Source organism: Macaca fascicularis, chromosome 14 (assembly GCF_037993035.2).
Source record: "Macaca fascicularis isolate 582-1 chromosome 14, T2T-MFA8v1.1".
NCBI lineage: Eukaryota > Metazoa > Chordata > Mammalia > Primates > Cercopithecidae > Macaca > Macaca fascicularis.
The window spans coordinates 31,883,168-31,910,728 of NC_088388.1; the positions used below are offsets into that span (position 1 = coordinate 31,883,168).

The 27,561-nt window shown below is 47.2% G+C and overlaps 2 protein-coding genes and 1 long non-coding RNA gene across 6 annotated transcripts in view; all 3 read left to right on the forward strand.

Annotated features, from left to right (window-relative positions):
- CD59 (CD59 molecule (CD59 blood group)) overlaps positions 1-1,268 on the forward strand; it is a 31,126-nt gene extending 29,858 nt beyond the window's left edge. For 2 of the 4 annotated variants that reach the window (XM_074013984.1, XM_074013983.1), the window contains exons 3-4: positions 660-729; positions 824-1,139. In XM_074013984.1, coding sequence (XP_073870085.1) covers positions 660-729; positions 824-1,139 — 386 coding nt within the window. Of the gene's footprint in view, positions 1-659; positions 730-823 lie in introns of all 4 variants that reach the window. The other 2 variants (XM_074013982.1, XM_074013981.1) reach the window with 2 other exon arrangements.
- On the forward strand, positions 1,098-3,644 carry C14H11orf91 (chromosome 14 C11orf91 homolog). Its single transcript, XM_045371661.2, has 2 exons — positions 1,098-1,701; positions 3,391-3,644. The coding sequence occupies exons 1-2, from the start codon at positions 1,191-1,193 to the stop codon at positions 3,474-3,476; spliced, it is 597 nt and encodes a 198-aa protein (XP_045227596.2). The 5' UTR covers positions 1,098-1,190; the 3' UTR covers positions 3,477-3,644.
- A 15,177-nt stretch (positions 3,645-18,821) lies between these two features.
- Positions 18,822-27,561, forward strand: part of LOC141408463 (uncharacterized) — a 35,096-nt gene continuing 26,356 nt past the window's right edge. Inside the window, exon 1 of the long non-coding RNA XR_012423344.1 lies at positions 18,822-19,016. This is a non-coding gene — a long non-coding RNA (uncharacterized lncRNA). The remainder of the gene's footprint in view (positions 19,017-27,561) is intronic.

Below are 27,561 nucleotides of genomic sequence, written 5' to 3' on the forward strand. Positions count from 1 at the left end.
GTGTTCCACACACACTGTTCTGTCTGATCACAACCCTATGAGGCAGCCTGGTTTTCTTATTTTTATTTTATAGAAAACTTACTTAGAAGTCAAGCAACTTGTCCAAGGCTACCCAGCTTGAATATCTGACTCTCTCCACTTTGCTGCTACACACACACACACACGCAATTTGCACTGTGTGTGCAGATACATATGCATATATGTATTTAACTAGTGAAGCTGATACTGACTCTTTAACTGGCCTCCACCCATCACTATTCATACCAGTGATCATTAGGCAGAGGCTCTCAAGAAAATGTATTAGTTATTTCCCCTCAGTCTATGGCTAATACAGGTTACTCACGTAAATGAGCTGTCATGTCCTTTGGACAAAATATCCAAATCGCTCATAAGCAATAGGTGAGGTATTTGAGGTGGGGTGGACAGGATTTCCTTTTGGTGGTTAGCTGGTTGCCTTTTAGCTCCTGATGATATCTGTGTTTGGAAGAGAATTAAACTTGGAAGAGAATTAAAAAGAAAACACTCCTTCAGATCTATTACAAACCAGATGAGGATCCCCTTTTCTAGAATCTCCCTCAGCACTGCTAAAGTTTGGCAGATACATGGGTTAACTCTAACGGCCATTCCCAATCATATTCTCCTTTGTCTGCCTCCCATAGTAGTGGATGAAAAATCAGACACTCATTTCTCAGACTTCTTTGCTGTGGGCCCGGCCAGTGAGGCAATGAGGTAAGTCTGCTGGTGCAGGGGCCAGGTTTCTAGGAAATACTTTTCTCCCTGATGGGCGAAAGAGAGGAAGCCTGAAGCAAGATTTCTCCCGCAGCTCTGGCTCGCTCCTTGCCCTGGATGAGGGTATGCTGGGATGTGACAACGGGAGCCAGGAGCGTTGCAGAGCCAGAGCGAGGCGGTGGGTGGAGTCGAGGGACCGGAGGCTAGGCGAGGCGAGGCGAGGCCGAGGGCGTGGCTTTCTCACTGCGGGGCTTGGCCTGCCGCCGGTGGGCGGGGCCACGTTCCGGGACGTGGTCGTCCGAGCTTTGGAACCCCGCCTGTTCGGGGCGGGGCTGAGGCGAAAGGGTGGGGCCGCGCTCCGTCGGGGCGGGGCTTGTGGAACCTCGAAACCCCGGCGACTCGGGGCCTGAGCGCGCGTCTCCCGGCGCGGGGTTCCTCCCACGCAGACCCTCATTCAAACGATGCCAAAGGGGCGGCGCGGCAGCCACAGCCCCACCATGAGCCAGCGGTCGGCCCCGCCCCTCTATTTCCCGTCCCTGTACGACCGCGGCATCTCCTCGTCCCCGCTCAGCGACTTCAACATCTGGAAGAAGCTCTTCGTGCCGCTGAAGGCGGGCGGGGCGACAGTGGGCGGGGCGACAGTGGGTGGGGCGGGGGGGGCCCGGTCCCTGCCCCAGGCGCCCCCCGCCCCGGCGCCCCCGCCCCCGCCACCACCCGGCCTGGGTCCCCCCGGCGAGCGCCCCTGGCCCTCGCCCTGGCCCTCTGGCTTGGCCTCCATCCCCTACGAGCCTCTGCGCTTCTTCTACTCGCCGCCGCCGGGGCCTGAGGTGGCTGTCTCGCCCCTGGCCCCCCGCCCCTCGACCCCCAGGCTCGCCTCTGCCTCCCACCCCGAGGAACTGTGCGAGCTGGAGATCCGGATTAAGGAGCTGGAGCTGCTCACCATCACTGGGGACGGCTTCGACTCCCAGCGCTGTGCGTGACCTCGCCGGGGCCACCGAGCCCAGCCTTAGCCTTGCCCTGGCTCCCTCCTTGGCTCCGTGCCCCGCCCCGAAATGTAGCCCTGGTTTTACTCCAGCCCCCAGTAGTCCCAGATCCAAAATCTATTCCCTAGCACCCAGACTCCCTTATCCTGGACTTCAACCGACTCCTCCAACCACAGATATGAACTTCATGAGCCCTTTAGTCCCAAACTCCATCCTGCCTCCATCCTAAACCCTTTGGGTAATCTGGACTCTGAGCCTCCACACCTGGAACTCCATCCACCACCACCCCATCCTGAACTTTAATCCTCCTGCTCAGTCATCCCCCTACCCTGTACTCTGGAGCTCCACCCACCACAGACAGTCCCTAAGCTTTAATATTCGGTCTTAAACCAGGGCTCTCCATGGGGGAAGGTGAAGTAGGTGACAGTCAGTTGGAGTATCTTAAGGAGGAGGTGGGAGTTGTGCAAGAGACCCAAGGCCATTTCCTGGACAGCTTTGGGACACCACTTCTCAATGCTGGAGGGCAGCCCCCTCGGACTCCGTGGGCTTGGCGCCAGTAGTTCTCTCACCAGATCCTGGGCTGACATCTGGTCTTAGGTCTGAAGTCTTAGGGCTCTGGACCAGGGAAGACCAGGTGTGTTGATGCGGGCAGGATCCCTTAGCCTATGAGCTGAATGACTCCTCCCTGTTGGAGGGTAAAGTTGTTAAATGCATTGTGCTCTAAGAAGGACCTATTGCAAAGTAGAACTTTCAGTAGCGGTAGGTTGTCCTGCAGACTTTGTCTTTCCCATCACTTGTTTTGACTAAGGCTTGACCACTGGAGGAGGGCAGATAGTTCTAAAAAGATCATTCCAACTATTGTATATAACGGCTTAAGTTGGCTTCCCCTGCCACACAGAGGAGGGAAGTATGAAATAACCTAAATGCTTAGGTCCATGTGGCCATGGAAATGGTGTTCAGTTCATCGGACACACTGTAATGCACCCTTTCTCATAGCCATGGAAGGAAAACTGTCCCTAGAAAAACTGGGCTTTGCTAAGGCCTGGATTTCTTAACTATGAATACATAGATAATACTATGTATTTGTAATACATAGTATCGTAACGGACTACATAGTTAAGAAATCCAGGGGCCGGGTGTGGTGGCTGGCACCTGTAATCTCAACACCTTGGGGGGTCAATGCGTGCAGATCATTTGAGGTCAGGAGCTGGAGACCACCCTGACCGACATGGTAAAACCCTGTGTCTACTAAAATACAAAAATGAACCAGGCTTGGTGGCACGCACCTGTAATCTCATCTACTGGAGAGGATGAGGCAGGAGAATCGCTTGAACCCAGGAGGTGGAGGCTGCAGTGAGCCAAGATTGTGCCACTGCACTCCAGCCTGGGTGAAAGAGCAAGACTTCCTCTCAAAAGAAGAAGAAGAAATCCAGGACTTAGCAACTCTGACTGTAAAAACACATGTAACTGGATGTGTTGCATGTACAGTCAGAAGCAGTTACGTGTTTTTACAGTCAGAGTTTTCGGTTTTTTGTTTTTTTTCTCTCCCATCTTGGATCACAAATGGGGTTTTAAGTTAGAGGAAGCACCGTTGCTTCCCAGGAGTTTGCTTTGGAAGTGTTAGGAAAAGCCCTTACGTCTTTTCTATTACGGCTAAGTTTGTTTTGCTCTCCTGCAGATACATTCCTGAAGGCGCTAAAAGACGAAAAGTTACAAGGACTGAAGACCAGGCAACCTGGAAAGAAGTCAGCCTCTCTCTCCTGAGGAGCTGCCCACCAGAGCTTGGGCAGCCACCTCCTTAGGTGTTAGTGCTTAGATAATGTGTCCCATTTGTTGTCATTTCAAAGATGGTTATTTTCTGTTCTGTATTTACCGCTGTTCTTGTTGCTACCAGCATGTACTTCACATACAGTGCCCGCTTTGCGTGGTAAATCTCATGGTCTCTCCTCTCTATGTGCTGCTGAGTGAGCTCTCTCATGATGTCTAGAAGCTGCTGCCCAGCCAGCATTCAAGGTCTCCCGAGAGAGCGGGGAGGGAACCCCCAACACTGTCATAGTCATGCAAACCAGAACGACAGATTATCAGGAAGGAATTGGCAGAAACCAAGAGCAATATATATATTGGTTCTACTGCTGTGTCTCTGCTCACAAAGGTTCTTTGAGGACTAGAATAGTGGGGGTTTGGTGTGTGGGAGTGTGTTTTTTTTCCCAAACATATTTACTCCTTGGAAGTGTTTGGTGTTTTGATCTTGTTTTTTTTTTTTTTTTTTTTTTAATGTTTTTTGGACCGCAAACTCTCTGATAATCTTATCAAAGCCCTGGCCCTTCCTAGAAATTCATATATTCAAGAAATATTTATTGAGTGCTAGTTTTGTGGCTAGGCACTTGGGATTGGGGATGGGGGAGAGACAGACAATAAATATTATAAATAAGCAAATCATAATATGGTATCATAGAAGATGACATGCTAAGGGGGAAAAAAAGCAGAGTAAGGATTGCTAGGGCGGGTCAGAGGAAGGCAGGGCAGAATTTCACATGGGATTTCTTGAAGACGTTGAGGGTCATAGCTATGTGGCACCCTAGGGAATGTTCCAGGCAGAAGGGCCAGTGCAAAGACTGCTCCAAAGATGGGAGTATGGTAGCATTTTTGAGAACCAGCAAACAGTCCAGATGGCTGCAGCAGGAGGAGTGAGGGGAGAGTGGTAGGGATGAATACAGAGGGGGGCCATTTGTGTAGAGCCTTATAGTCATGGTAGGGACTCTGGGCTTTACTCCAAGTGGAACAGAGTCATTAGCCTTCTGGGGAGTGACAGGATCTGACTTGTGTTGCTGTGATATGAATAGACTACAAGGGTGCAAGCAAGGAGGCAGGGAGAACAGTCAGGAGGCTGTAGTAATTAATATTCCAGCTAAAAAGACCATGCCGAGCCCAGCGTGGTGGTGCACACCTGTAGTCCCAGCTACTCAGGAGGCTGGGGTGGGAAGGATTGCTTGACCCCCAAGTGTTTAAAGTTACAGTGAGCTATGACCATGTCACTGGCATGCCAGCCTGGGCAACAGAGCAAAACCCTGTCTCTAAAAATTAACCAAGTAAAAGATCATGTGGGTAGCAGTGGGTGTAGTGAGAAGTATCAGGCAATTGAAGCACAGAGTGGTAATCTAAGCTAGGAGAACACAGGTGGAATAGGTTTGGTGAGAAGGAGGAGCACAGGTGGAATGGTTCTGAGGAGACAATCAGCAGTTTTGTTTGGGATATGTGAAGTTTTTGGTGTCTTGTAGACCTCCTGGTGGAGTAGCTGTGTAGCAGGGGCCCATGTAAGCCTGGAGTTCAGGAGAAAGCCTGGGCTGGAGGTATACGTTGGGAAGTTGCTGACAGGTAGGTTTATTTAAAAAATGAAGTCAAATGAAATCACCGAAGGAGTGAGGGTAGGGAGAAAGATAACTATATATTGAGCGTGGAGGCACTCTCACTTAAGAAGATGGGGAGAACAAGAGGAACCTGCAAAGGGGAATGAAAAGGAGCGGAATCAGGTGTCTTGACAGCCAAAGGAGGACGTGGTTGCCTCTGACAGACGGTGCCGACAGACAGGCCAAGTAAGGTGAGCCTGAGAATTTGCCCTTGGATTTTGCAACATGTTACTACTGATCTTGCCAGAGCAGTTTTGGTTGAGTGACAGGGTTAAAGCCTGACTGGAGTGGTTTTAAGAGTGAATGAAAGATGATTTGGAGACAATGAGTGTAGCTCTTTAGAGGAATTTAGCTGCAGAAGATCACAGAGAACTAGAGCAGTACCTGGTAGGGCAAGTGGGGATAAGAGAAGGTTTTTATTAAGATGGGAGAAATAACCATGGCCTGGTAGAGAGAAAAAGTGATGATGTAGAAGAGATCTGGGAAATTGCTGGAATGGTGTCCTTGAGTGGTCAAGAGAGGTGGGGTCTTAGTCTGTTTTGTGCTGCTATAACTCCACAGACTGGAGTATCTATAAAGAACAGAAATTTATTCTCACAGTTCTGGAGGCAGGTAAGGTGGAGATTAAGGCACCAACAGTTTGGATCGTGATGTCTCTGCTTCCAAGATGACGCCTTGAATGCTATGTCTTCCAGAGGGGAGGAACAGTTAGCTCTGTCTTCTCATGGCAGAAGAGCAGGAGAGAAGAGGGAACCCACTCCAGCAAGCACTTTTTTATTTTTTTCTTTTTCTTTTTTTTGAGACGGAGTCTCACTCTGTTGCCCAGGCTGGAGTGCAATGGCACAATCTCGGCTCACTGCAAGTTTGCACTTTTAATAGTGGCATTAACTCATTCATGAGGGCTCTGCCTAGATTCTAAACACCTCTTCTTAGGTCTCTTGTCCCGATACTGTAAGTTCCCAAAACATGCATTTTGGAGGGGACAAAAACATTCAAACCACAGCAGGAGGGATCTAGTTTACAGTAAAGAGATTGGCTTTTGAGGGGAGCAGAGATGGTTCAGTTGTAGTAATTGGAGTTACATCTGTGGCATGGGGGTGCAGATCCTGGTAGATGGTTAAACGGGGAGGTGGGAACCCTAGAAGTTGCGTACACATGCACAAAAGTTTGTCCAGCCACCTCTGTCTTGAGGACACAGAGGCACATGCCTACAAGGCCAGGCTGGAAACCCTGGAACTGCACCCAGGAAACCAGGTGGAAACTGACAAGCCACAGAGCTCGTGCTCCCACTACAGGGGCAGTGGACACCCAGCTCCAGCTGCTTGTTGCCAGGGCAGGAGTGTGGGCACAGGGCCAGGTGAAAGCTGCTGGTTTCTAAATCTCAGCAATGAATTCAAATGTTTCCAAAACACTGTGCAGGCTAAGTAAAATAAAGGTGGAAAGTCCCCCAGACATGGTAACCTCTGCTCTACACACAGAAACCCTACTCCAGGCAGAGATTTCAGGCCCTTTTGGAATCCAGATATTCCAGGTCTCTTCTCCCTAGGAAGAAGCCAGATTTGAGCCCTAGGCTGGTTGCTACCAGAGAAGCTCCTTTGTTCTCCCAGAAAACTTCAGGCTGGCCAGGCCAGAGGGCGGTGAAGGGGGTGGGATGCAGGTGGAGAATCTTAATAAGAATAAATGGGAACAAACCAGGCATCAGGAAAACCAAGTGCAGAGCTCAGCAGGAGACAGAGATGTCTGGCATGGCCTCCTTTCTTTCCCCAGAGTCCCAATAGGTCCTCCCCAGGCCATGTTCCTTAAAAGTGCCCACCTGCTACATGCAAACTGTGTGCTGGGCACTAAGGGAGTCAGTGGAGTTGAATAATTCTCACTGCCAGCTGGTGAAATAGATACTGTTCTTGGCATGTTTTTACAAACGAGGAAGCAGAGGCTCAAAGAGGGAAAATGGCTTACCCACAGGCACATGGCTAGGATGTGGCAGGGCCGGGTTTAGAACTCAGGTCTGTCAAGGCTACTCCAAGCTCTCCTTCCACAGTCAGGCGCAGATACAGGAGAAGCTCGAGGCGAGTCATAAAAAAGAAGCATCTGGCATTTCTTCCAGGAACTCTCAGACCCTTGCAGCCCTCAGGTGTCCTCTTGATGCTCTTAGAATGGTGGGTGGCAGGGCAGACAATTAGGGATGATGACGCAACACTTGCTTGACCCTGACCCCTCAGTGCTCACACACACACCTGTCGGGGGGCACCTGCAGTAGGTATGGTCTCCTGTCCTGAATCCCCTGTGGCAGCTGAGACCCAGTCTTCCTGAGATGGCTGCACCAGGCTGCCACCACTAGACACTAGTCCCACCAACCAACTTTCTCATTTCCTGCAGACCCAAGCCAGAGAAGATATATAGGTTCATATCTGAAGTACTGACTCCCATCTGCACTTGGGAGCTCTTGTGGAGAACTGGAGGCCTTAAGTGGACTCAATGGAAACCAGTACCATCATGGGGGTATGGGGGCCTATGTGCCATTCCTGTGGTACGAGTCCTTTTAATCCAGGTTTAGCTTCTGGGTCTCCACTTATAGAGAGAAAAATCTGGAAAAGAACAGTTCACAATACAGTAAGGGAAATATAATCAAAATAGTTTCACTTAGGATGAGTAAGTTTTGGAGCTCTACCTGCAGCATGATGAATATAGTTAATAATTGTTGTATATTTTTAAAAAGCAGTGTAATAGGCCAGGCGCGGTGGCTCACGCCTGTAATCCCAGAACTTTAGGAGGCCGAGGCAGGCGGATCACGAGGTCAGGAGATCGAGACCATCCTGGCTAACACGGTGAAACCCCGTCTCTACTAAAAATACAAAAAAATTAGCCGGGTGTGGTGGCGGGCACCTGTGGTCCCAGCTACTCAGGAGGCTGAGGCAGGAGAATGGAGTGAACCCGGGAGGCGGAGCTTGCAGTGAGCCGAGATTGTGCCACTGCACTCCAGCCTGGGTGACAGGGTGAGACTCTGTCTCAAAAAAAAAAAAAAAAAAAAAAGCAATAATAGTCATCAACACTTACTGGCAGTTTGTAGGTATCACACATTATATTAGGTTTTTTACATGGACTGTGTCACTCCATCCGTATTATGACCTTTCGAGGTGGGGACTGCTATCCTCATTTTACAGGTGACCAACATGGAGGCACAAAGATGTAAAGTAATGTGAGTCTGGTATTGCAGCTAGTAAATAGGAGAGGTAGAATTCAAACTCGGGGCTGACTCCAGAGCCTGTGTTCTGGTCCGCTGGGCCAACAAAACCTCCTGTGAACATAATGAACGGAGCAGCGTGGGGAGTACAGAGGGAGGTCCGCCAGGTTCCTGCAGTAAATGCATGGCACACCCAAATTGGCTAATTTGAAGAGCGTTTAATAAAGGGATTATGCTATAAACTGAATGTTTCTATCCTTCCAAAATTCATATGTTGAAACCTAATCCCCTGTGCAATAGTATTAGGAGGTGGGAGGTTTGAGAGGTGATTAGGTTATGAGGGGGGAGGGTGGAATGAGATTAGTGCCTTTATAAAAGCGGTCCAGCAAGCTTATTAACCGCTCCTACCTTCTATGAACTAGGAAGCTGGTCCTTACCAGCCACCAAATCTGCTGGCATATTGATCTCAGACTTCTCAGCATCCAAAACTATTAGAAATAAATTCCTATTGTTTAGAAGCCACCTGGTCTATGGTATTTTGTTATATCAGTCTGAATGGACTAAGACACAGTGTTTACAAAGATGTGGGCAGTGAATGCGGATTATTACCTGCAGAGCTGTTGCTAACCCTAGGCAGGTAGGTGTGAGAGGAGGGAGTGGTTGCCAGAACCTGAGAACAGAGAGGGCTGTGTGGAAAGGGTCCTTCGGAGGTATGACCCTTGTCTGGGGCCACAGGTAGCCCACAGTGACCCTGCAGAGGGGGAGCCCCTGCGGGGAGGGAGCCCCTGCAAGAGACAGATGGGGAGGACAGTGAGGTCAGGGTCTTTCAATAATGTAAATACTTGTAGGGGATGGTTTTGGTGCTGGCTAGGTTGCTTCCCCCAACTTGGCAAGAGAGAATGGGGTTGATAGTTGGTAGTATTACAGCCGAGGTCCCAGAAATGCCCACACTCAGCCCTGCCACCTCCCCACTCACCCCATGGCTTGGCCTAACCTTAGGCACAGGTCCTGTTACCACCGGTTGGTGGGATGTAATTGTCATGTAATTGACAGCCCCTCAGAACAAAATGAAACAAAGAAGCTGTTCCTCAAAGAAAAGGGCACTTGGCAGAGGAAAGCAATAGAGAGCTTGATTGAGAGAACACCACATGCAAGGAATAATAGATAAATGCAGTGGTGTGCCAGAGCCAGTTTTATGGGCTCACGAGAACTAATTGCCAAATTTTCAGGAATGTTATGAGCTGGTTAATAAATACAGTGATTATTAAAAATTAAACCATATCAACTTTTAATTAAATCATTTAAAATGAAGGTAACAAATATTCATAATTCATCACTTCCTAATTATTTTGCTACAGTTTTCTATCATCTGTACTCCTAAGCTCATTCATGCCTATTGTGTCTGTGGTCGAAATACTACATAATGGTGTGTGAATGTGCATATCTTCTGAATGATGTCATGTGGGTTTGTTGAAATTGGCCACGGTAAGTGTATTTACAACAAGGAAATTGGCAAATGTACAAATCAGGGTTGGCTCCCTCGGACCTCCACTGAGAAGAGTTGGTTAAGAAGGGTTTACTAGACACCAACAGCTAACTGAAAAATGAAAGCACCACTTTATTTATAGCTGAGCTAGAAGGAAAGCTGTTTTGGAGCATTCAAAGCTGGGATGATGGTTTAAATGAAGCTCACTGCTTCTTCTGGCTTGATTTGCCCACTCAGTGCCAGACAGGAAAGAGATAGACAAGAGAAGAGCCTCATTCACCCGTCCATGGAGGCAGGCTCGTCCTGGGTCTGACTATTGCATGACTCCTGGGCTCAAGCAATTCTCCTGCCTTGGCCTCCCAAAGCACTGGGATTATAGGTGTGAGCCACTGCACCTGGCCCCCATTTACTGACCTTTAAGATGTAGTAAGGCCTCCAGACCTTACTACATACTTTAGACCTTCAGGGAAGAAGGAAAGCCCAATGTGCTGACTTTATATTTTTTTCTTTTTAATGCTTTTTAGAGACAGAGTCTCGTTCTGTCACCCAGGCTGGAGTGCAGTGGTGTGATCTTAGCTCACTGCAGTCTCAAACTCCTGGGCTCAAGTGATCCTCCCACCTCAGCTTCCCAAGTAGCCAGGACTTACAGGTGTATGCCACCACATTTGGCTAATCTTTAAATTCTTTTGTAGAGGCAGGGGTCTCATTTTGTTGCCAGGCTGGTTTTGTACTCCTGGGCTAAAGCAATCCTCCTGCCTTGGCCTCCCAAAGCACTGGGATTACAGGTGTGAGCCACTGCACCTGGCCCCCATTTACTGATCTTTGAGATGTAGTAAACCTATCCACTGGGAAAGTGGGGTCAAAGGAATTGTCCTGGACTCTGGCCAATCAGATCAATTAGCAGTCTTTACTTTCAATAAACTAGGGTAGAGGGAAAGCTGAGGTAGAAGCCTGTAGATGGAGGCTGAAGGTCGTCTCCTGCAGTGGTAACTCTTTGGGCAAGATGAAACACGAAACCTGATACAACCGGTAACCAGCTCTTTATATCATGATCCCTTCGTCATAAGCTTATTAGTCCTGAGAGAAATATAGGCTTCAAGTGTGATGGGAAGACCTACTACTACCTTATCCAAGTCACCTGTGCCCACCCTCTGCCAAAGCGGTCAGGCAGGGTTCAGTGGAAGTCAGTTGGGAACAAAAGGAAGAGACATTTAATTACTGCTTTAAAGCTTTTGGTCTCACTGGAGGTAAATACCTTGTTGGTGCCTCAGGGAATATTGGCCTTTTGCTTTCAACTGTGCCCTGATTCTGACATTAACCAGATCTGTGACTTTGGGAAAGTTGCCCAGCCTCTCTCAGCCTCTTTCCACATCAGGCAAATGGAGATGCCGCTTTCACAGGATGGGGGCTGAGAGTGGGGACAACAACAACAAAATGACAGATGTGAAACTGCCCCAAACTGGGAGTCATTTTAATATTATTTTCCCGTTTGTGTAGTATACAGCCCTCATTGTTGAGCCACTAGTGTTGGAAGTGGTGGTGGGAAGGACGCCGGGTCCACAGGGAGGGAGAAGCATTCAATGTGCAGGCCCTGGAGCTCAGCCCTATAAGCAGTGACAAAGGGCATGAATGTAGCTGGGAAGCAGTTTGGGGAAGAGGGTGACTGTTTTCTAGAAAGGGCCAACCACATTCCTCCCAGACAGTATCACATGGCCCACACCCAACAGACAACGCCAAGGGCATGGCCTCTCTGTAGGCAGTCCCCAAAAGGAAGGGCGGATGGTCACCGCCCAAACCTGTCATTCTATCCACACGAGCATGAGCACATCCGAGAAGGTTTTTGTGCAGCAGCTGCCAGGAAAGTGACTAATTAGTGATAACCTGCATTTATCAGGCTACCCACCTAGCAGAAATTTTGTGATTCATGAGGACATTCTGTTTCTGAGTAAAGATTCTTATCATAATTTCCTTAAACCGTTGACATAGTGGTTAATGTATGCCCTACTGACATGGAAAAGGATGCTGTTTTCCTTCTGAATCACGAAGTTTTGCTGATTTGTTTCTGAATCATGAAACTTTGCTGTCTTGCCCATAGACATTTTAGCCTGTAGGTTGTCATCTGTAGCCAGTGACTGTGATCTCTGTATTATACCTTCCAATAACAAAAGGACAACTCTTTGTAGGAAGAGTCCCCCTCCCTTCTTCTAAACCTTCCCATAAAAGCTTTCTAACTTGTCACAGACTCTAGGACACTCCCAGCTTTGTTGGTGCGTCTTCCTGGGTCGATCCTCACATTTGGCTTCCAATAAACATTTATCAAGTTATTTCTGGTGTAACAGCTGTAATTTCAGTCGACAATAGGAATCCAGAAAATCTGTGATGCAAAGCTGAAATATCACCTATTCCAGGTGCTCTTTGGTTTTGGGGGGAAACAGAAGGCCACTCAAACTGACTTATTTGAGTAAAGAGAGTGACTGGCAATGGGCTTCTTGGATTACAAGCAACAGAAGCCTAAACTAAGGGAAATTTTAAAAGGCATCATCCCAACAAGGAAAGCAAAGGAATGAGGTGCTGCCACTGGACAACTCAGCTCCAGCTACCAGTTTTTAGAGAGAAAATGTGATTGGCTACATTTCCATCTCTGTCCATGTTGGGGAGGAGGTGGCCAGGGTCCTGTGGTTGCATCCCCACCAGAACCACTTGGAACTGTGGAGCAGCTGCTTCCCAAAAGAAGGGCTCTGGCTGCCAAAGATACATGGCCCCATCATGGGCCTCGTGCGATTGGTACCAAGGCCTGGAAGCCACCAGGAGCCCAGGCAGCTCCCCTCCCATATCTTTTTCACTGCATCCTCCTGCTTTTTGCAGTCTGCTTCCTTCCAACTTAGCTCCCAGGGAACTCACAAGAGTGGCATCAGGCTCCAAGTACACATGATCGTGAGCAGGCTGCTCTCCATCTCTCATATTTTCTTTCCAAGAAATGGTAGTTGGAGCTGAGTTGTCCAGTGGCACACCTCATTCCCTTCCTTCTAAATGTTCGGACAACACCTTTCTTAGTTTACCTTAGTTTAGTTTCTATTGCTCATAATCAAAGATGCCCATTGCCAGTCACACTGTTTACTTAAGTAAGCCAGGAGGAATGGCAGGATGTGGCTAAATATGCCCAGTTTATTCTCCAAATTATGAATCACAAGTCCCCATCAATTGCTGGGCATTGGGCAGGTAAAGAGGCAGAAAGAGGCCAGGAGTGCCATAGTGCTCTTGGAAGGAAGCAGAAGGGAAGTGCTCCTCTCCCAACAGCATGGATGTCACTTCCTCCAGGAAGCCTTCCCTGATTCCAAGCCCCAGTCTGGGTTATGTGTCCCTTCTCTGAGCTCCCTTTGTACTCTGGGCATCCCCTTTCCTGGGACTTACTACCTGGATTATGATAGCCCATCAGTATGTCTCCCTAGCTCGACTGTGATCTTCTTGACAGCAAGGCCTGTGTTGTCATCATTGTCATCCTGAGCACAGGGTTTTGCACAAAGTGGACACTCCATGTGCTTAAGGAGCACATTGCTGCCTGTGGATGGAGGGGGAAATGCAGTCCCAGTCTTATGGTTTGGCTTACCATTGACGTGGAAACGTCAATTGCATAAAATGATAAGAAAGGATGATCTAGATGCAATATCCTGGGACTCATCTGGGCCAAGTGCCTCTATGACAGGCTGGGGGGTGGGGTCAAGATGTACCTTGAGTTCTTTACCAAGATTCATTTACTCATTTATTCATCCAATTGTTCTTTCAATAAAGTAGATTTTTAACTCTCTAAGCCCTTTTTCTCATCTGGAAAAGGTGCACCATAATTCCCCCAGCCTGGGGTTGTTGCCAGTTACCTGAGATGTGTATGTAAACCGCTCAGCTCATGATGTGACAGACAGCTAATGCTCACCATCGTCTTTGCCTCTTTGGGTTCACTGGGCAATTAGCAAGGTTTCTGGTCATTAACACAAAATCCCCACATTTCTCTTATAGTGGGATCCACCAGGTGGCAGCATGGATTTAGACATGGGATGAAATGGTCTCCCCTTTCTAGTCCTCTCACATCCAGGGTTGACATTTATTAGCCTGTTCATTATAACCTAGGGGAAAATCCAATTTAGAAACCTTTTGGGAGGAGGAGACACTGCAGCCATTGAAGGTTTTCATTGCAAAAACAAACAGGCACAGCACCTGGCCTTTCCCAGAGGCCTGCGGGTGGCTGTCTGCCGAGAGCCACATCTTACTCACCCAGGGAAAATCTGCTCTTTGTAGAACTGGTTTCAAGATGAAAAGTTCAGTTCACATGAACAAGAGAAGCTGGACTAAACTAATTTACCCTTATTATGTGTATTGTTCTGCTCGGGCTGCTAAACAGAATGCCACAGACTGGGAGGCTTCAAAAACATTCATTTCTTACTGTTCTGGAAGCTGGGAAGTCTAAGATTAACCTGCTGACTGATTTGGTTCCTGGTGAGGACTCTTGCGGGCTTGGAGATGGCTACCTTCTTCATGAGTCCTCATATGGCAAAGAGAGAGCTCTGGTGTCTCTTCCTCTTCTTATAAGGGCACTAATACCATGATGAAGGGTGAGCTCCCACCCTCATGACCTCATTTAAACATAATTCTCTCTCTGAGGTTTCTGTCTCCAAATCCCATCACTTTGGCAGTTAGGGCTTCAATATATGAATTTAGCAGGGGACACAATTCAGTCCATAGAATTATCTACAATGTATTTCTAGTTTTTGTGTATCCTTGTTTCTTATCTACCTAGTTCCTATTATTCAGACATATATCTATTTATATAGACTACTGTTTATCTTTTTATTGTCTGTCATTATTACTAGCCATTAATGTTTGGATGATCTTAATCAGCACTGTCCAATAGAACTTTCTGAAATGGCAGAAATGTTCTCTATCAGTGCCATTTACTATGCTGACCATCAGACACATGTAGCTATTGAGTCTTAATATGTGGCTAGTGCAACTGGGAAAATGAATTTTAAACTTTATTTCACTTTAGTTATTTAAATTTAAGTTCAAATAGGCACATGGCTATTAGTAACTACCATACTGGACAGCTCAGATCTGAATAGAAGAATATATCTACAGTTTCCCCTCTTAATTGATTAGATTGTGTTGAGTCTGGGAAGAGGGAACATTTGGGGTTTCATGCAGCATCTTGGTTTCCAGAGTGAACTGTTGTGGGGGCAGGCAAAATGGCACATCTTTATAAATGAAGAAATAGGCTCAGAGAAGTGAAGTCACTGCTGAAGGTGACACAGTGGTCTGTGGCTGAGCCTGTTCCCTCCCTGCAAGGCTCCAGGCGGCAGCTCCTTCCTCTGTGCAGTCCTCCAGGAATCCAGGTCCCTCATTCTCTCTCTTGGAGGTGACTTAGGAAGAGTCACTGGACAATCAGAATAGGCCCACTTGTCCAATGTGTGACGTGTGAGTGTGTGTGTGTTTGGGTATATGCATGCGTGTATATGAGCAGGCTCTTTGCAGAGGTCATTGGACCTGCTACACAGGAACAAGATTGATGTGCAAATCTGAATTGTCCACTGCACCCTCCCCCATCTAGCCCATAGTAGTTTAGTTTAGGTGCATTTCAGGGACTGATGTCATTTTATAGTCTGTTTAATGCAACCATTCTAATGGGCCAGTTACAGCGCTGGAAAAGGTGTGGTGGTGTCTGAGCATAGAAGAGTCCAGTACGGGTGTTAGAGACACCCTTGGAGCTTCTCCCAAGCCCTGCCAGCTAGCAACTGTCAGCTACTGAGGAATCACCAAGTGCCAAGCCCTGGGCTCGGTACCCTACATACAGCATCTCCTCAATATCTACATCCCAACCCATGAGGAAAATGGCCCCAGCCCCCATTTTATAGAGGTGTCGAGAGGCATCTAGCTAGGATGTGGCTGAGCCACTCCAAAGCCTGAGGTCTTAAACCCTTGGCTCTTTTCTTCAGTGACTGGCTTCAAACTATTATATTTTCCCTGTTGTCCTTTAGCCCACCGCAGCCAGCTGATATGGAGAATGTCTGTGTGGGCAAATGTCATAATTGCCAAGGGTATGGACTCCAGAGTGGGGATGGGCAAGTTCTCTCCTGATTTCATCACAGGCAAATGTGATGAAATCACTTTAACAACACTGTCCCTGAGCTGGTACAGGAGGAGACTTAGGGATTTTCCCCAAATAGAATCTTATTTTCCATGAGCTTACCATATGATTCTAGGAGTGAGTTCCATGTCTTTTTTTTTTTTTTTTTTTTGATACAGTCTTGTTCCATGACCCAGACTAGAGTGCAGTGATGCTATCATAGCTCACTGTAGCCTCAAACTCCTGGGCTCAAGTGATCCTCCCTTCTGAGTAGCCAGGACTACAGGCACACACCACCATGCCTGGCTGTTTTAATTTTTTTCTTGTAGAGACAGGATCTCACTATGCTGCCCAGGTTGGTCTTGAACTACTGGCCTCAAGTGATCCTCCTGCCTTGGCCTCCCAAAGTGTTGGGATTACAGGTGTGAGCCACCGTGCCCAGCCAGAGTACCATGCCACTCTTACAGAGCTGACTGTTCTTGCTGCCAGATCTTTAAATGCACCAAGTCCAGATCTTTTACAGGGTCGCTGGGACCAGGGTATTATAACCGGGGTGAGCTGGTTGCTCAGAATGATTCCCAGGCCTGATGAGGCTGTAACCAAAAGAGCATGAGGAAGCTGCAGGACAGCTCCAGCTGGTTCCGACTTGTCTCATCATGACCAGGTGATAAAGGGCTCTTCCTTTCACAGCACCATTCATCCCTCCTTAGGTGTCCTGAGCTCACTGTGCTGGAGGCTGTTGAAAAGGGAGGTTGGCCGGGCGCGGTGGCTCACACCTGTAATCCCAGCACTTTGGCAGGCCGAGGCAGGTGGATCACAAGGTCAGGAGATCGAGACCATCCTGGCTAACACGGTGAAACCCCGTCTCTACTAAAAAAATACAAAAAATTAGCCGGGCGTGGTGGCGGGTTCCTGTAGTCCCAGCTACTCGGGAGGCTGAGGCAGGAGAATGGTGTGAACCCAGGAGGCGGAGCTTACAGTGAGCCGAGATTGCGCCACTGCACTCCAGCCTGGAGGATAGAGCAAGGCTCTGTCTCAAAAAAAAAAAAAAAAAAAAAAAAAAAGGGGAGGTTGTCCACAGCAGGTGAGTCGGATGAGGCTGAGTACAGGAGTCACTCCTTCTGGGTGACCAATGGGTGATGCATCGGCTCTGGTGAGAAAGTGAGTTCTCCCTGCTACAAGTATTCAAACAGAGGCTCCATAAATAACAATAATTCATCATACTTGTTGAGTGCCATGCAGCTGTGAATGGCGTGCTCTCTCCTTCCCCTTCCACTGTCACTTCACTGACTGCACATTTCACAGATAAGGCTCAGAGAGGGGACATGCATTGCCCAAAGTAACACAGCTAGAATGTGGTAAAGGCAAGGTTCCAACCTAGGCCTGGATGATGCCAAATCCTGAGATTGGGATCCCTTTAAAGTGTAATAACAGTGGTCATGACAGATTCAGAGCTACAGTAAAACCTTATCAGGCCCCAAACTGAAAAGATTGTAGTGCCCTGTTATCCTATATGTAATTAAAAATGAAAAGAATCCTAAACTATAAAGCATTACAAAAGCACAATAAACTTGTAACCCCCCAGCCCCCATCCCAGGGTAACTATAGTGCCTTTTTCTTTTTCTCTATAAATTGTATTCAAAAGCTCTCTCTCTTTCCCTGATCTTCTCCTCTCTCTGCTCTACTTCCTCTCATTTTGACTATCAGATTTTCTGAAGCTCTAGTTCTGCTTAATCTCTGCCTAGGGGAGTAACATTATGTACAGAGGTCATGAGGTTTATCCTGTGATGACTGGAGTGTGAAGGACAGAATCTTCACTAAATTCCCTTTCAACTCACAGTCTGGGATTCTATCACTTCAAAAACAGCAAGATACATCACTTCGTCACGTGGCGATGTCTAATATTCTGAGAATATTGTAAACACTTGGTAAAATCTTTTCCTTATGAGGAATGGAGAAAGAAGTATTAAGGGAAAAGACAAACTATGAACACAAATATCTGCTTACACCTTGGAAGGCGAATTACCAGTGAGACAATGTGCTTTATTTTATATGCAAATGTGGCAAGAAAAACCCAACACAATGTCAGTGAAGCTACACAGACTAAGGCAGCAAAGAATGGTATCACTGCAAAGCTCTGCTTGGTTTGCCTATTTAGATTTGCTCCATAGAGCACTGTATTTGAGAGGATGGATAAAAACCAAAACCCATACATTAATAATCTTGTACATTCTGAATGGTACTTTATTGATACAAGCAATTCAAAATGAGAGTGTTCAGTGTACTGTGATTTCATTCATAAACTACATGGTTCCTGAATTTTCATTTGGATTGCACGTATAGTTTGCAAATTGGTTATTTCTTCCTTACACTTGGGCTCCTGATTTCATTTGGTGGTGACAGCTCTGAAATTTGGGTTTGTGATGCTTGTTGCTTCTTCGCATTGGCAGTTTTCTGTCTTCCCCCTGGGGATACTGTGGACATCTTAATAATTGGTTAAAGATAATTGGGAAGGAAAACTGTGTCGCATAATTGGAAGATGCACCAGTAGAGCCTGTCCTTTTCTAGACTTAAACCCTTCCAGAAGGAAGTGGGTGTCAGTTTTCATTTGGCTTTTATGAGGAAGAAATGGCACCGAATGAATGGTGAGCCCTTAATAGGTTGGGCTTTGTGTCTCAAGGATCGATCTTTCTTGACGGTGAGCTTTGTGAGGGGCAGGGGCTGTGTCCCATTCACTGAGTCCCTGTCTCCTGGCACAGTGTCGGAAACACAGCTGGTGCTCAGGAAACGTCTCCTCAACCTATGAAGGACTGAAGGGATGGCTATGGGGAAGGTTCGATCAGTGTTTCCTAGATAGTTCCAGTTAAATGAAAGATTAATGATTAACAGGATAAAACCAGCTATTTTTTTTTTTTTTTTTCAGAAGGAAGATGGCAGATAGAAGGCAGGACTAACTTGAAGCTCCAGCTTGGACAAACGGAGCAGCATGTGGAGACTCGCATCATTAACTTTTGCTCCAGAACTACTGCAGGAATATACCAGGAATGCCGAGCGAATCCATAGACCCTCTGAAGGAAGTGGATTGCTCCTGCAGCACCTGGGAGACAGCCCAAATACTGTGAGTGCCCAAGCTGTGACAGTGGGAAAGGGGAATTGTCATGCGCGTCTGTGTGAAGAGACCACCGAACAGGCTTTGTGTGAGAAACATGGCTGTTTATTTCACCTGGGTGCAGGCGGGCTGAGTCTGAAAAGAGAGTCAGCAAAGGGAGATAAGGGTGGGGCCGTTTTATAGGATTTGGGTAGGTAAAGGAAAATTACAGTCAAAGGGGGGTTGTTCTCCGGCGGGCAGGAGTGGGGGTTACAAGGTGCTCAGTGGGGGAGCTTTTTGAGCCAGGATGAGCCAGGAAAAGGAATTTCACAAGGTAATATCGCTTAAGGCAAGGACTGGCCATTTTCACTTCTTCTGTGGTGGAATGTCATCGGTTAAGGCGAGGCAGGGCATTTGCACTTCTTTTGTGATTCTTCAGGCCATCTGGCATTACTTCAGGCCATCTGGGCGTATATCCGTGCAAGTCACAGGGGATGCGATGGCTTGGCTTGGGCTCAGAGGCCTAACATTCCTGCCTTCTTATATTAATCAGAAAAATAGTGTTGAAGTGTTGGGGTGGCAAAAAGCTTTGGGGGGTGGTATGGAGAGAGAATGGGCGATGTTTCTCAGGCCTGCTTCAAGCGGGGTTAGGGGCGGCGTGGGAACCTAGAGTGGGAGAGATTAAGCTGAAGGAAGATTTTGTGGTAAGGGGTGATATTGTGGGGTCGTTAGAAGAAACCTTTGTCGTATTTGATGATTGGTGATGGCCTGGATGCGGTTTTGTATGAATTGAAAAACTAAACGGAAGACACAAGGTAAGAGAAGGAGAAAAAACAGGCACTGAAGGACTAAGAATTGGGAGGACCTAGGACATCTAATTAGAGAGTGCTTAAGGAGGCTCAGCATAGCCTCACCAGCAAAGATTACTTATTTACTTTAAGACGGAATTTAGAGTGGCGGTTTGGGATAGAACTAGGAGATATCAGCTGTGATGGCTTGGAGAAACAGTGTAAACTGGCAGTGTAAACACGAGCAGGGCATTTATGAGTAGTTGAGAATGGTGAATAGGAGTATGGCTAGACAGAAGACAGTAGGGATGATAGTTTTTGGGGTGCAGTCCAAGCTGGTCTGGTGTCTGGAATGAGACTGGGACCTAATAAAAAGGAGTGTCCACACAGGAACTCAAATGGGCTGGAACCTGTAGCACTCCGAGGACAGGCCTGAATTCTGAGAAAGGAAAGTGGCAAAAGCATTGTTGAGTCCTTTTTAAGTTGGTGACTGAGCTTGGTGAGGTGTGTTTTTAAAAGACCCTTAGTCCATTCTACCTTTCCTGAAGATTGAGGACAGTAAAAGATATAAAGGTTTCACTGAATACTAAGAGCCTGAGAAACTGCTCAGGTCATTTGACTATTAAAGGCTGGTCCATTACCAGACTGTATACAGGTAGGAAGGCCAAACTGAGGAATTATGTCTGATAGAAGGGAAGAAATGACCGCGGTGGCCTTCTCAGACCCTGTGGGAAAGGCCTCTATTTATCCATTGAAAGTGTCTACCTAGACTAAGAGGTATTTTAGTTTCCTGACTGGAGGCATGTGAGTAAAGTCAATTTGCCCATCCTGGGAAGGGGGCAAAACCTCCAGCTTGATGTGTAGGAAAGGGAGGGGGCCTGAATAATCCCTGAGGGGTAGTAGAATAGCAGATGGAACACTGAGAAGTGATCTCCTTGAGGATAGATTTCCATGATGGAAAGAAAATGAGAGGTTCTAAGAGGTGGACTAGCAGCTTGTCACCTAGATGGAAAATGTTATGAAATGACGACAGAATAGAATGGGCCTGTGAAGCTGGAAGGAGAGATTTTCCTTGGTCTAAGAACTATTTGCCTTGTGTGGGAAGAGATTGATAGGTGGAAGTTTCAGCGGGGAGTAGGTGGGAGTGGCCGATGTGAAGGAGGAAAACTGCCGTGAGGGATAGAAGTTGGAATGCTAGCTGTTTTTTTAGCTAACTTATCAGCATAAGCGTTGTCTTGAGCAATGGTTGGGGGAAGAAAATAGATTTTGGAAGTTATGAGAACTTTAGAGAGTTGAGCATAGTTTGTGATTTTTAGGGCCTCTAACAGTATTAAAGCAGCAGCAGCTGCTGCACGCAGACATGAGGGCTAGGCTAAAACAGTAAGGTCAAGTTGTTTGGACAGAAAGGCTACAGGATGCGGCCCCGGCTCTTGTGTAAGAATTCTGACCGCACTAACCATGCCTAGGAATAAAAGGAGTTGTTTTGTAGAAGGGATTGGGGTTTGGGAGATTAGCCGGACACGATCAGCAGGGAGAGTAAGTGTGTATTTATGAGAATTATGCCGAGATAGGTAACAGATGAGGAAGAAATTTGGGCTTGACTGAAGTAATGGGGGCTGTCTGTGAAGCCTTGTGGCAGGACAGCCTAGGTAATTTGCTGAGCCTGATGGGTGTCAGGGTCAGTCCAAGTGAAAGCGAAGAGAGGCTGGGATGAAGGGTGTAAAGAGATAGTAAAGAAAGTATGTTTGAGATCCAGAACAGAATAATGGGTTGTGGAGAGAGGTATTGAGGATAGGAGAGTATATGGGTTTGGCACTACGGGGTGGATAGGCAAGACAATTTGGTTGACAAGGCACAGATCTTGAACTAACCTGTAAGCCTTGTCTGGTTTTTGGACAGGTAAAATGGGGGAATTGTCAGGGGAGTTTACAGGCTTTAAAAGGCCATGCTGTAGCAGGTGAGTGATAACAGGCTTTAATCCTTTTAACACGTGCTGCGGGATGGGATATTGGCGTTGAGTGGGGTAAGGGTGATTAGGTTTTAATGAGATGGTAAGGGGTGCATGATCAGTTGCCAAGGAGGAAGTAGAGGTATCCTATACTTATGGGTTAAGGTGGGGGGATACGAGGGGAAGATGCAAAGGAGGCTTTGGGTTGGGGAGAGGGGCGGCAACGAGATGTGGCTGTAGTCCAGGAATAGTCAGGGAAGCAGATAATTTGGTTAAAATATCTCGGCCTAATAAGGGAACTGGGCAGGTGGGGATAACTAAAAAGGAGTGCATAAAGGAGTGTTGTCCAAGTTGGCATCAGAGTAGGGAGTTTTAAGAGGTTTAGAAGCCTGACCGTCAATACCCACAACAGTTGTGGAGGCAAGGGAAACAGGCCTTTGAAAAGAAGGTAATGTGGAGTGGGTAGCCTCCGTATTGATTAAGAAGGGGACGGACTTACCCTCCACTGTGAGAGTTACCCAAAGCGTCTGTGATGGTCCAGGAGGCTTCCGAGGCGATGGGGCAGCGTCAGTCTTCAGCCGCTAAGCCAAGAAGGTCTGGGAAGGAGTCAGTCGGAGAGTGTTGGGCCAGAGCTCCAGGGACTCTGGGAGTGGCTGCTGGGCGAGTTGGACAGTCTGATTTCTAGTGGGGTCCCGCACAGATGGGACATGGCTTTGGAGGAATCCCGGGCTGCGGGCATTCCTTGGCCTAGTGGCCAGATTTCCGGCACTTGTAGCAAGCTCCTGGGGGAGGAGGTTCTGGAGGAACCCCTGGCAGCTGCGGTTCAGGCGTTTGGAGTTGTGTGCTGGAGATGTGGCTGGTGTTTGTCTCACAGTGGAGGCAAGGAATTGCAACTCAGAAATAAGTTGCTACTTGGCTGCCTTTTTCTATTATTGTGTACCTTGAAGGCAACATTCATTAAGTCCTGTTGTGGGGTTTGAGGGCCGGAATTTAATTTTTGGAGCTTTATTTAATGTCGGGAGCAGATTGGGTAATAAAATAAAATGCATATTAAGAATAAGATGGCCTTCTGACCTTTCAGGGTCTAGGGCTGAAATGCATCTCAGAGTTGCTGCTGAACAGGCCATGAACTGGGCTGGGTTTTTCATATTTGATGAAAAAGAGCCTAAACACTAACTGATTTGGGAGAGGTCGGATAAAGAAAAAGGAGCATTAACCTTGACTATGCCTTTAGCTCTAGCCACTTTTTTAAGAGGAAATCACTGGACAGGTGGGGGAGGGCTAGTTGCAGAATGAAACTGTAAGCCAGACTGGGTGTGAGGAGGGGAGGTGATAAAAGGATTATTGGGTGGGGGAGTGGAGGCTGAGGAAAATTGGGACCTAGCTCAGCCTGGTGAGGAGGGGAGAGGTCAGATGGGTCTGTAGAAAAGGAAGACTGGAAAAACTCAATGACGCTTGGGGTTGGGACTGAGAAAGAAGGAAGATTTGGGACGAGTTGCATTGGGAACAGAGACTAGGGAGGGACCGATGTGTAAAAGAATGCCTGGACGTCAGGCACCTCAGACCGTTTGCCCATTTTACGACAAGAATTATTTAAGTCTTGTAGGATGGAAAAATTGACAGTGCTGTTTTCTGGCTATTTGGAACTACTGTCAAGTTTGTATTGGGGTCAAGCAGCATTGTAGAAGAAAATAAGGCATTTAGGTTTTAGAACAGGTGTGAGTTGAAGAGGTTTTAAGTTCTTGAGAACACAGGCTACGGAGAAGAAGGAAGAATGGAGGGTGGAGGGTTGCCCATGGTGAAGGAGGCAAGCCCAGAGAAAAGAGAGAGTAGAAACAGAGAAGGAGTTTGGGGGTTTTTGCCCTCCATAAAAGCAGGAAAGGGGTCGGGGAGCAGAAATAAGGTATTGGGGTGCAAAAATAAGAGGGGGCGCAAAAAGAGGCCAGGACACAAAAATAAGAGGGGGCGCAAAAATAGGGGGCGCAAAATAAGAGGTCGGGGTTCTTGCCCCTCCCCTAGAAAAGCAGAGAAGGGGTAGAAACAGGGAGAGAAGGGGTGGGGTCGGGGTGCTTGCCCCTCCCCCAGAAAAGCAGAGAAGGGGTAGAGACAGGGAGGGTAGGGGTTGGGGTGCTTGCCCCTCCCCCAGAAAAGCGGGACTTGCCGCTTAGGGTGAAGGACCAAGGCAGGTGTCCCTGCAGCGTGGTCAGACACCTCTGAAACGTGGGTGAGTAATCAGAGAGGCGTCTCTGCAATGATTAAACACCAAGCGAAGGCTGCCTTCCCCAGTCCGTGACCAGCGTCAGCGTTTTGGGTCCACGGATAAAACGTGTCTCCTTTGTCTCTGCCAGAAAATGAATTGAAATTAAGAGAAGGGAGAGATTGAAGGGTGGTGCCAAGATTGAAAGGAGAAAGAGGTTGAGAGATAGTGAGAGAGGTTGAAGAAGAGAGTAAAAAAGGGGCTGCTTACCCGATTTAAAATTGATGAGATGTTCCTTGGGCTGGTTGGTCTGAGGACCAGAGGTCATAGGTGGATCTTTCTCACAGAGCAAAGAGCAGGAGGACAGGAGATTGATCTCCCAAGGGAGGTCCCCTGATCCGAGTCACGGCACCAAAATGTCCACCAAAATGTCACGCGCTTCCGTGTGAAGAGACCACCAAACAGGCTTTGTGTGAGCAACATGGCTGTTTATTTCACCTGGGTGCAGGCGGGCTGAGTCCGAAAAGAGAGTCAGCGAAGGGAGATAAGGGTGGGGCCGTTTTACAGGATTTGGGTAGGTAAAGGAAAATTACAGTCAAAGGGGGGTTGTTCTCTGGCCGGGCAGGAGTAGGGGTTACAAGGTGCTCAGTGGGGGAGCTTTTTGAGCCAGGATGAGTCAGGAAAAGGAACTTCACAAGGTAATGTCATCGCTTAAGGCAAGGACTGGCCATTTTCACTTCTTCTGTGGTGGAATGTCATCGGTTAAGGCGAGGCAGGGCATTTGCACTTCTTTTGTGATTCTTCAGGCCATCTGGCATTACTTCAGGCCATCTGGGCGTATATCCGTGCAAGTCACAGGGGATGCGATGGCTTGGCTTGGGCTCAGAGGCCTGACAGGAATTCCTGACAGGAATCACCCGAACCCACATCCTCACTGGGGAACCTGAAGGTCTAGATCACAGGAGAAACATTTAACCTTACCTGGAGCTGAGTTAGTTTAGAGAGCTGAGCAGAAATACAGGGGTAGAGAAAGCAGCAGGAAAAGCCCTGTGGGCTCTCTGGGTCCCTAAGGAAGCCATTTTTGACTTGTCTCACATGGGTCATTGGGGAGGGCTGCCGGAGGAACTGGGAAAAGACCACAGAGAGAAGGAAACCTCCAGCTGAACTCTGTAACAATTCCAACCAAACACGAGGTCTCCTGGCCAAAACTTGGAAGAGGGTGTGAATCTGGTGTGTAGACTCCACAGGTGAGGAGGCATGAAAGCTGGTCTTGTTTTCTCAGCTGGGAGGCTGGTAGCCTGGAGCAAGTTCTCAGCCCTGCTCATCCACTGCCTAGAAACAAATCTGGTGCTGTTGGGGGAGGGCACAGTGGGAGTGAGACTGGCCTTTTGGGTTACGTGGGAGCTGGGTGAGACCTGTAATGCTGGCTTTCCCCCACTTCCCTAACAACCTGCCTGACACAGCAGAGGTAGCCATAATCCTCCTGGGAGCATAACTCCATCGACATGCGAACCACACCTCCATCTCCCACAGCAGTGGCAGCAAGCCCCACCTACAGCGAGTCTGAGCTCAGACATGCCTAGCCCTGCCCTTACCTGATGGTCCTTCCCTACTCACCCTGGTAGCTGAAGAGAAAGGTCATATTCTCTTAGGAGTTCTAGGGCCCTGCCCACTGCTTGATCCTCCCTGTACTACCACAGCTGATGCTCTCTTGAAAATGCCACTTCCTGGGAGGAGGCCAACCAGCACAAAACTAGTGCATTAAACTACCAAAGCTAAGAACCCTCACAGAGTCCATTTCACCACCCTGCCACCTCCACTGGAACAGGTGCTGGTATCCATAGTGGAGAGACCTGAAGATGGTTCACATCACAGGATTCTGTGCAAACACCTCCCAGTTCCAGCTGGGGGTCTGGTAGCCCTGCTGGGTGGCTAGATCCTGAAGAGAAATAATAATCACTACAGTTCAGCTCTCAGGAAGCCACATCTCTAGGAAGAAGGGGAGAGTACCACATCAAGGGAACACCCCATGGGACAAAAGAATCTGCACGGCAGCCTTGAGCCCCAGATCTTCCCTCTGACATAGCCTACCCAAATGAGAAGGAACCAGGAAAAAAACACTGGTAACATGACAAAACAAGGTTCTTTAACACCCCCAAAAAGTCACACTAGCTCACCAGCAATGAATCCAAATCAAGAAGAAATCCCTGATTTACCTAAAAAAGAATTTAGAAGGTTAATTATTAAACTAATCAAGGAGCCACCAGAGAAAGGTGAAGTCCAATTTAAGGAAATCAAAAAAAGATACAAGATATGAAGGAAGAAATCTTCAGTGAAATAGACAGCATTAAAAAAAAAAATCACAACTTCAGGAAATAAAGGACACACTTAGAGAAATGCAAAATGTACTGGAAAATCTCAGCAATAGAATTGAACAAGCAGAAGAACGAACTTCAGACTCAAAGGCAAGGTTTATGATTTAACCCAATCCAACAAAGACAAAGAAAAAATAATTAAAACATGAACAAAGCCTCCAAGAAGTTTGGGATTATGTTAAATGACCAAACCTAAGAATAATTGGCATCCTAAGGAAGAAGAGAAATCTAAAAGTTTGGAAAACATATTTGGGGGAATAATTGAGGAAAACTTCCCCAGCCTTGCTAGAGACCTAGACATCTAAATACAAGCAGCTCAAAGAACACCTGGGAAATTTACTGCTAAAAGATCATCACCTAGGCACACTGTCATCAGGTTATCTAAAGATGAAGGAAAGAATCTTAAGAGCTGTGAGGCAAAAGCACCAGGTAACCTATAAAGGAAAACCTGTCAGATTAACAGCAGATTTTTCAGCAGAAACCCTGCAAGCTAGAAGGGATTGGGGCCCTATCTTCAGCCTTCTTAAACAGCCAAGAATTTTGTATCCAGTGAAAGTAAGCTTCATAAATGAAGGAAAGATACAGTCTTTTTCAGACAAACAAATGCTAAGAGAACTTGCCACTACCAAACCAGCACTACAAGAACTGCTAAAAGGAGCTCTAAATATTGAAACAAATCCTGGAAACATATCAAAACAGAACCTCTTTAAAGCATGAATCTCACAGGACCTATAATTTTTTTTTTTTTTAAAACCCAAGGTATACAGGCAACAAATAGCACGATGAATGGAATAGTGCCTCACATTTCAATACTAATGTTGAAGGCAAATGGCCTAAATGCCCCACTTAGAAGACACAGAATTGCAGAATGGACAAGAATTCACCAACCAAGTATCTGCTGCCTTCAAGAGACTCACCTAACACGTAAGGACTCACATAAACCTAAGGTAGAGGTGGAAAAAGACATTCCATACAAATGGACACCAAAAGCGAGCAGGGGTAGCTATTCTTATATCAGACAAAACAAACTTTAAAGCAACAGCAGTTTAAAAAGACAAAGCAGGGTATTATATAATGATAAAAGGCTTTGTCCAACAGGAAAATACCACAATCCTAAATATATATGCACCTAACACTAGAGCTCCCAAATTTATAAAACAATTACTACTGGACCTAAGAAATGAGATAGACAGCAACACAATAATACTGGGGGACTTCAATATTCCACTGACAGCACTAGACAGGTCTTCAAGACAGAATGTCAACA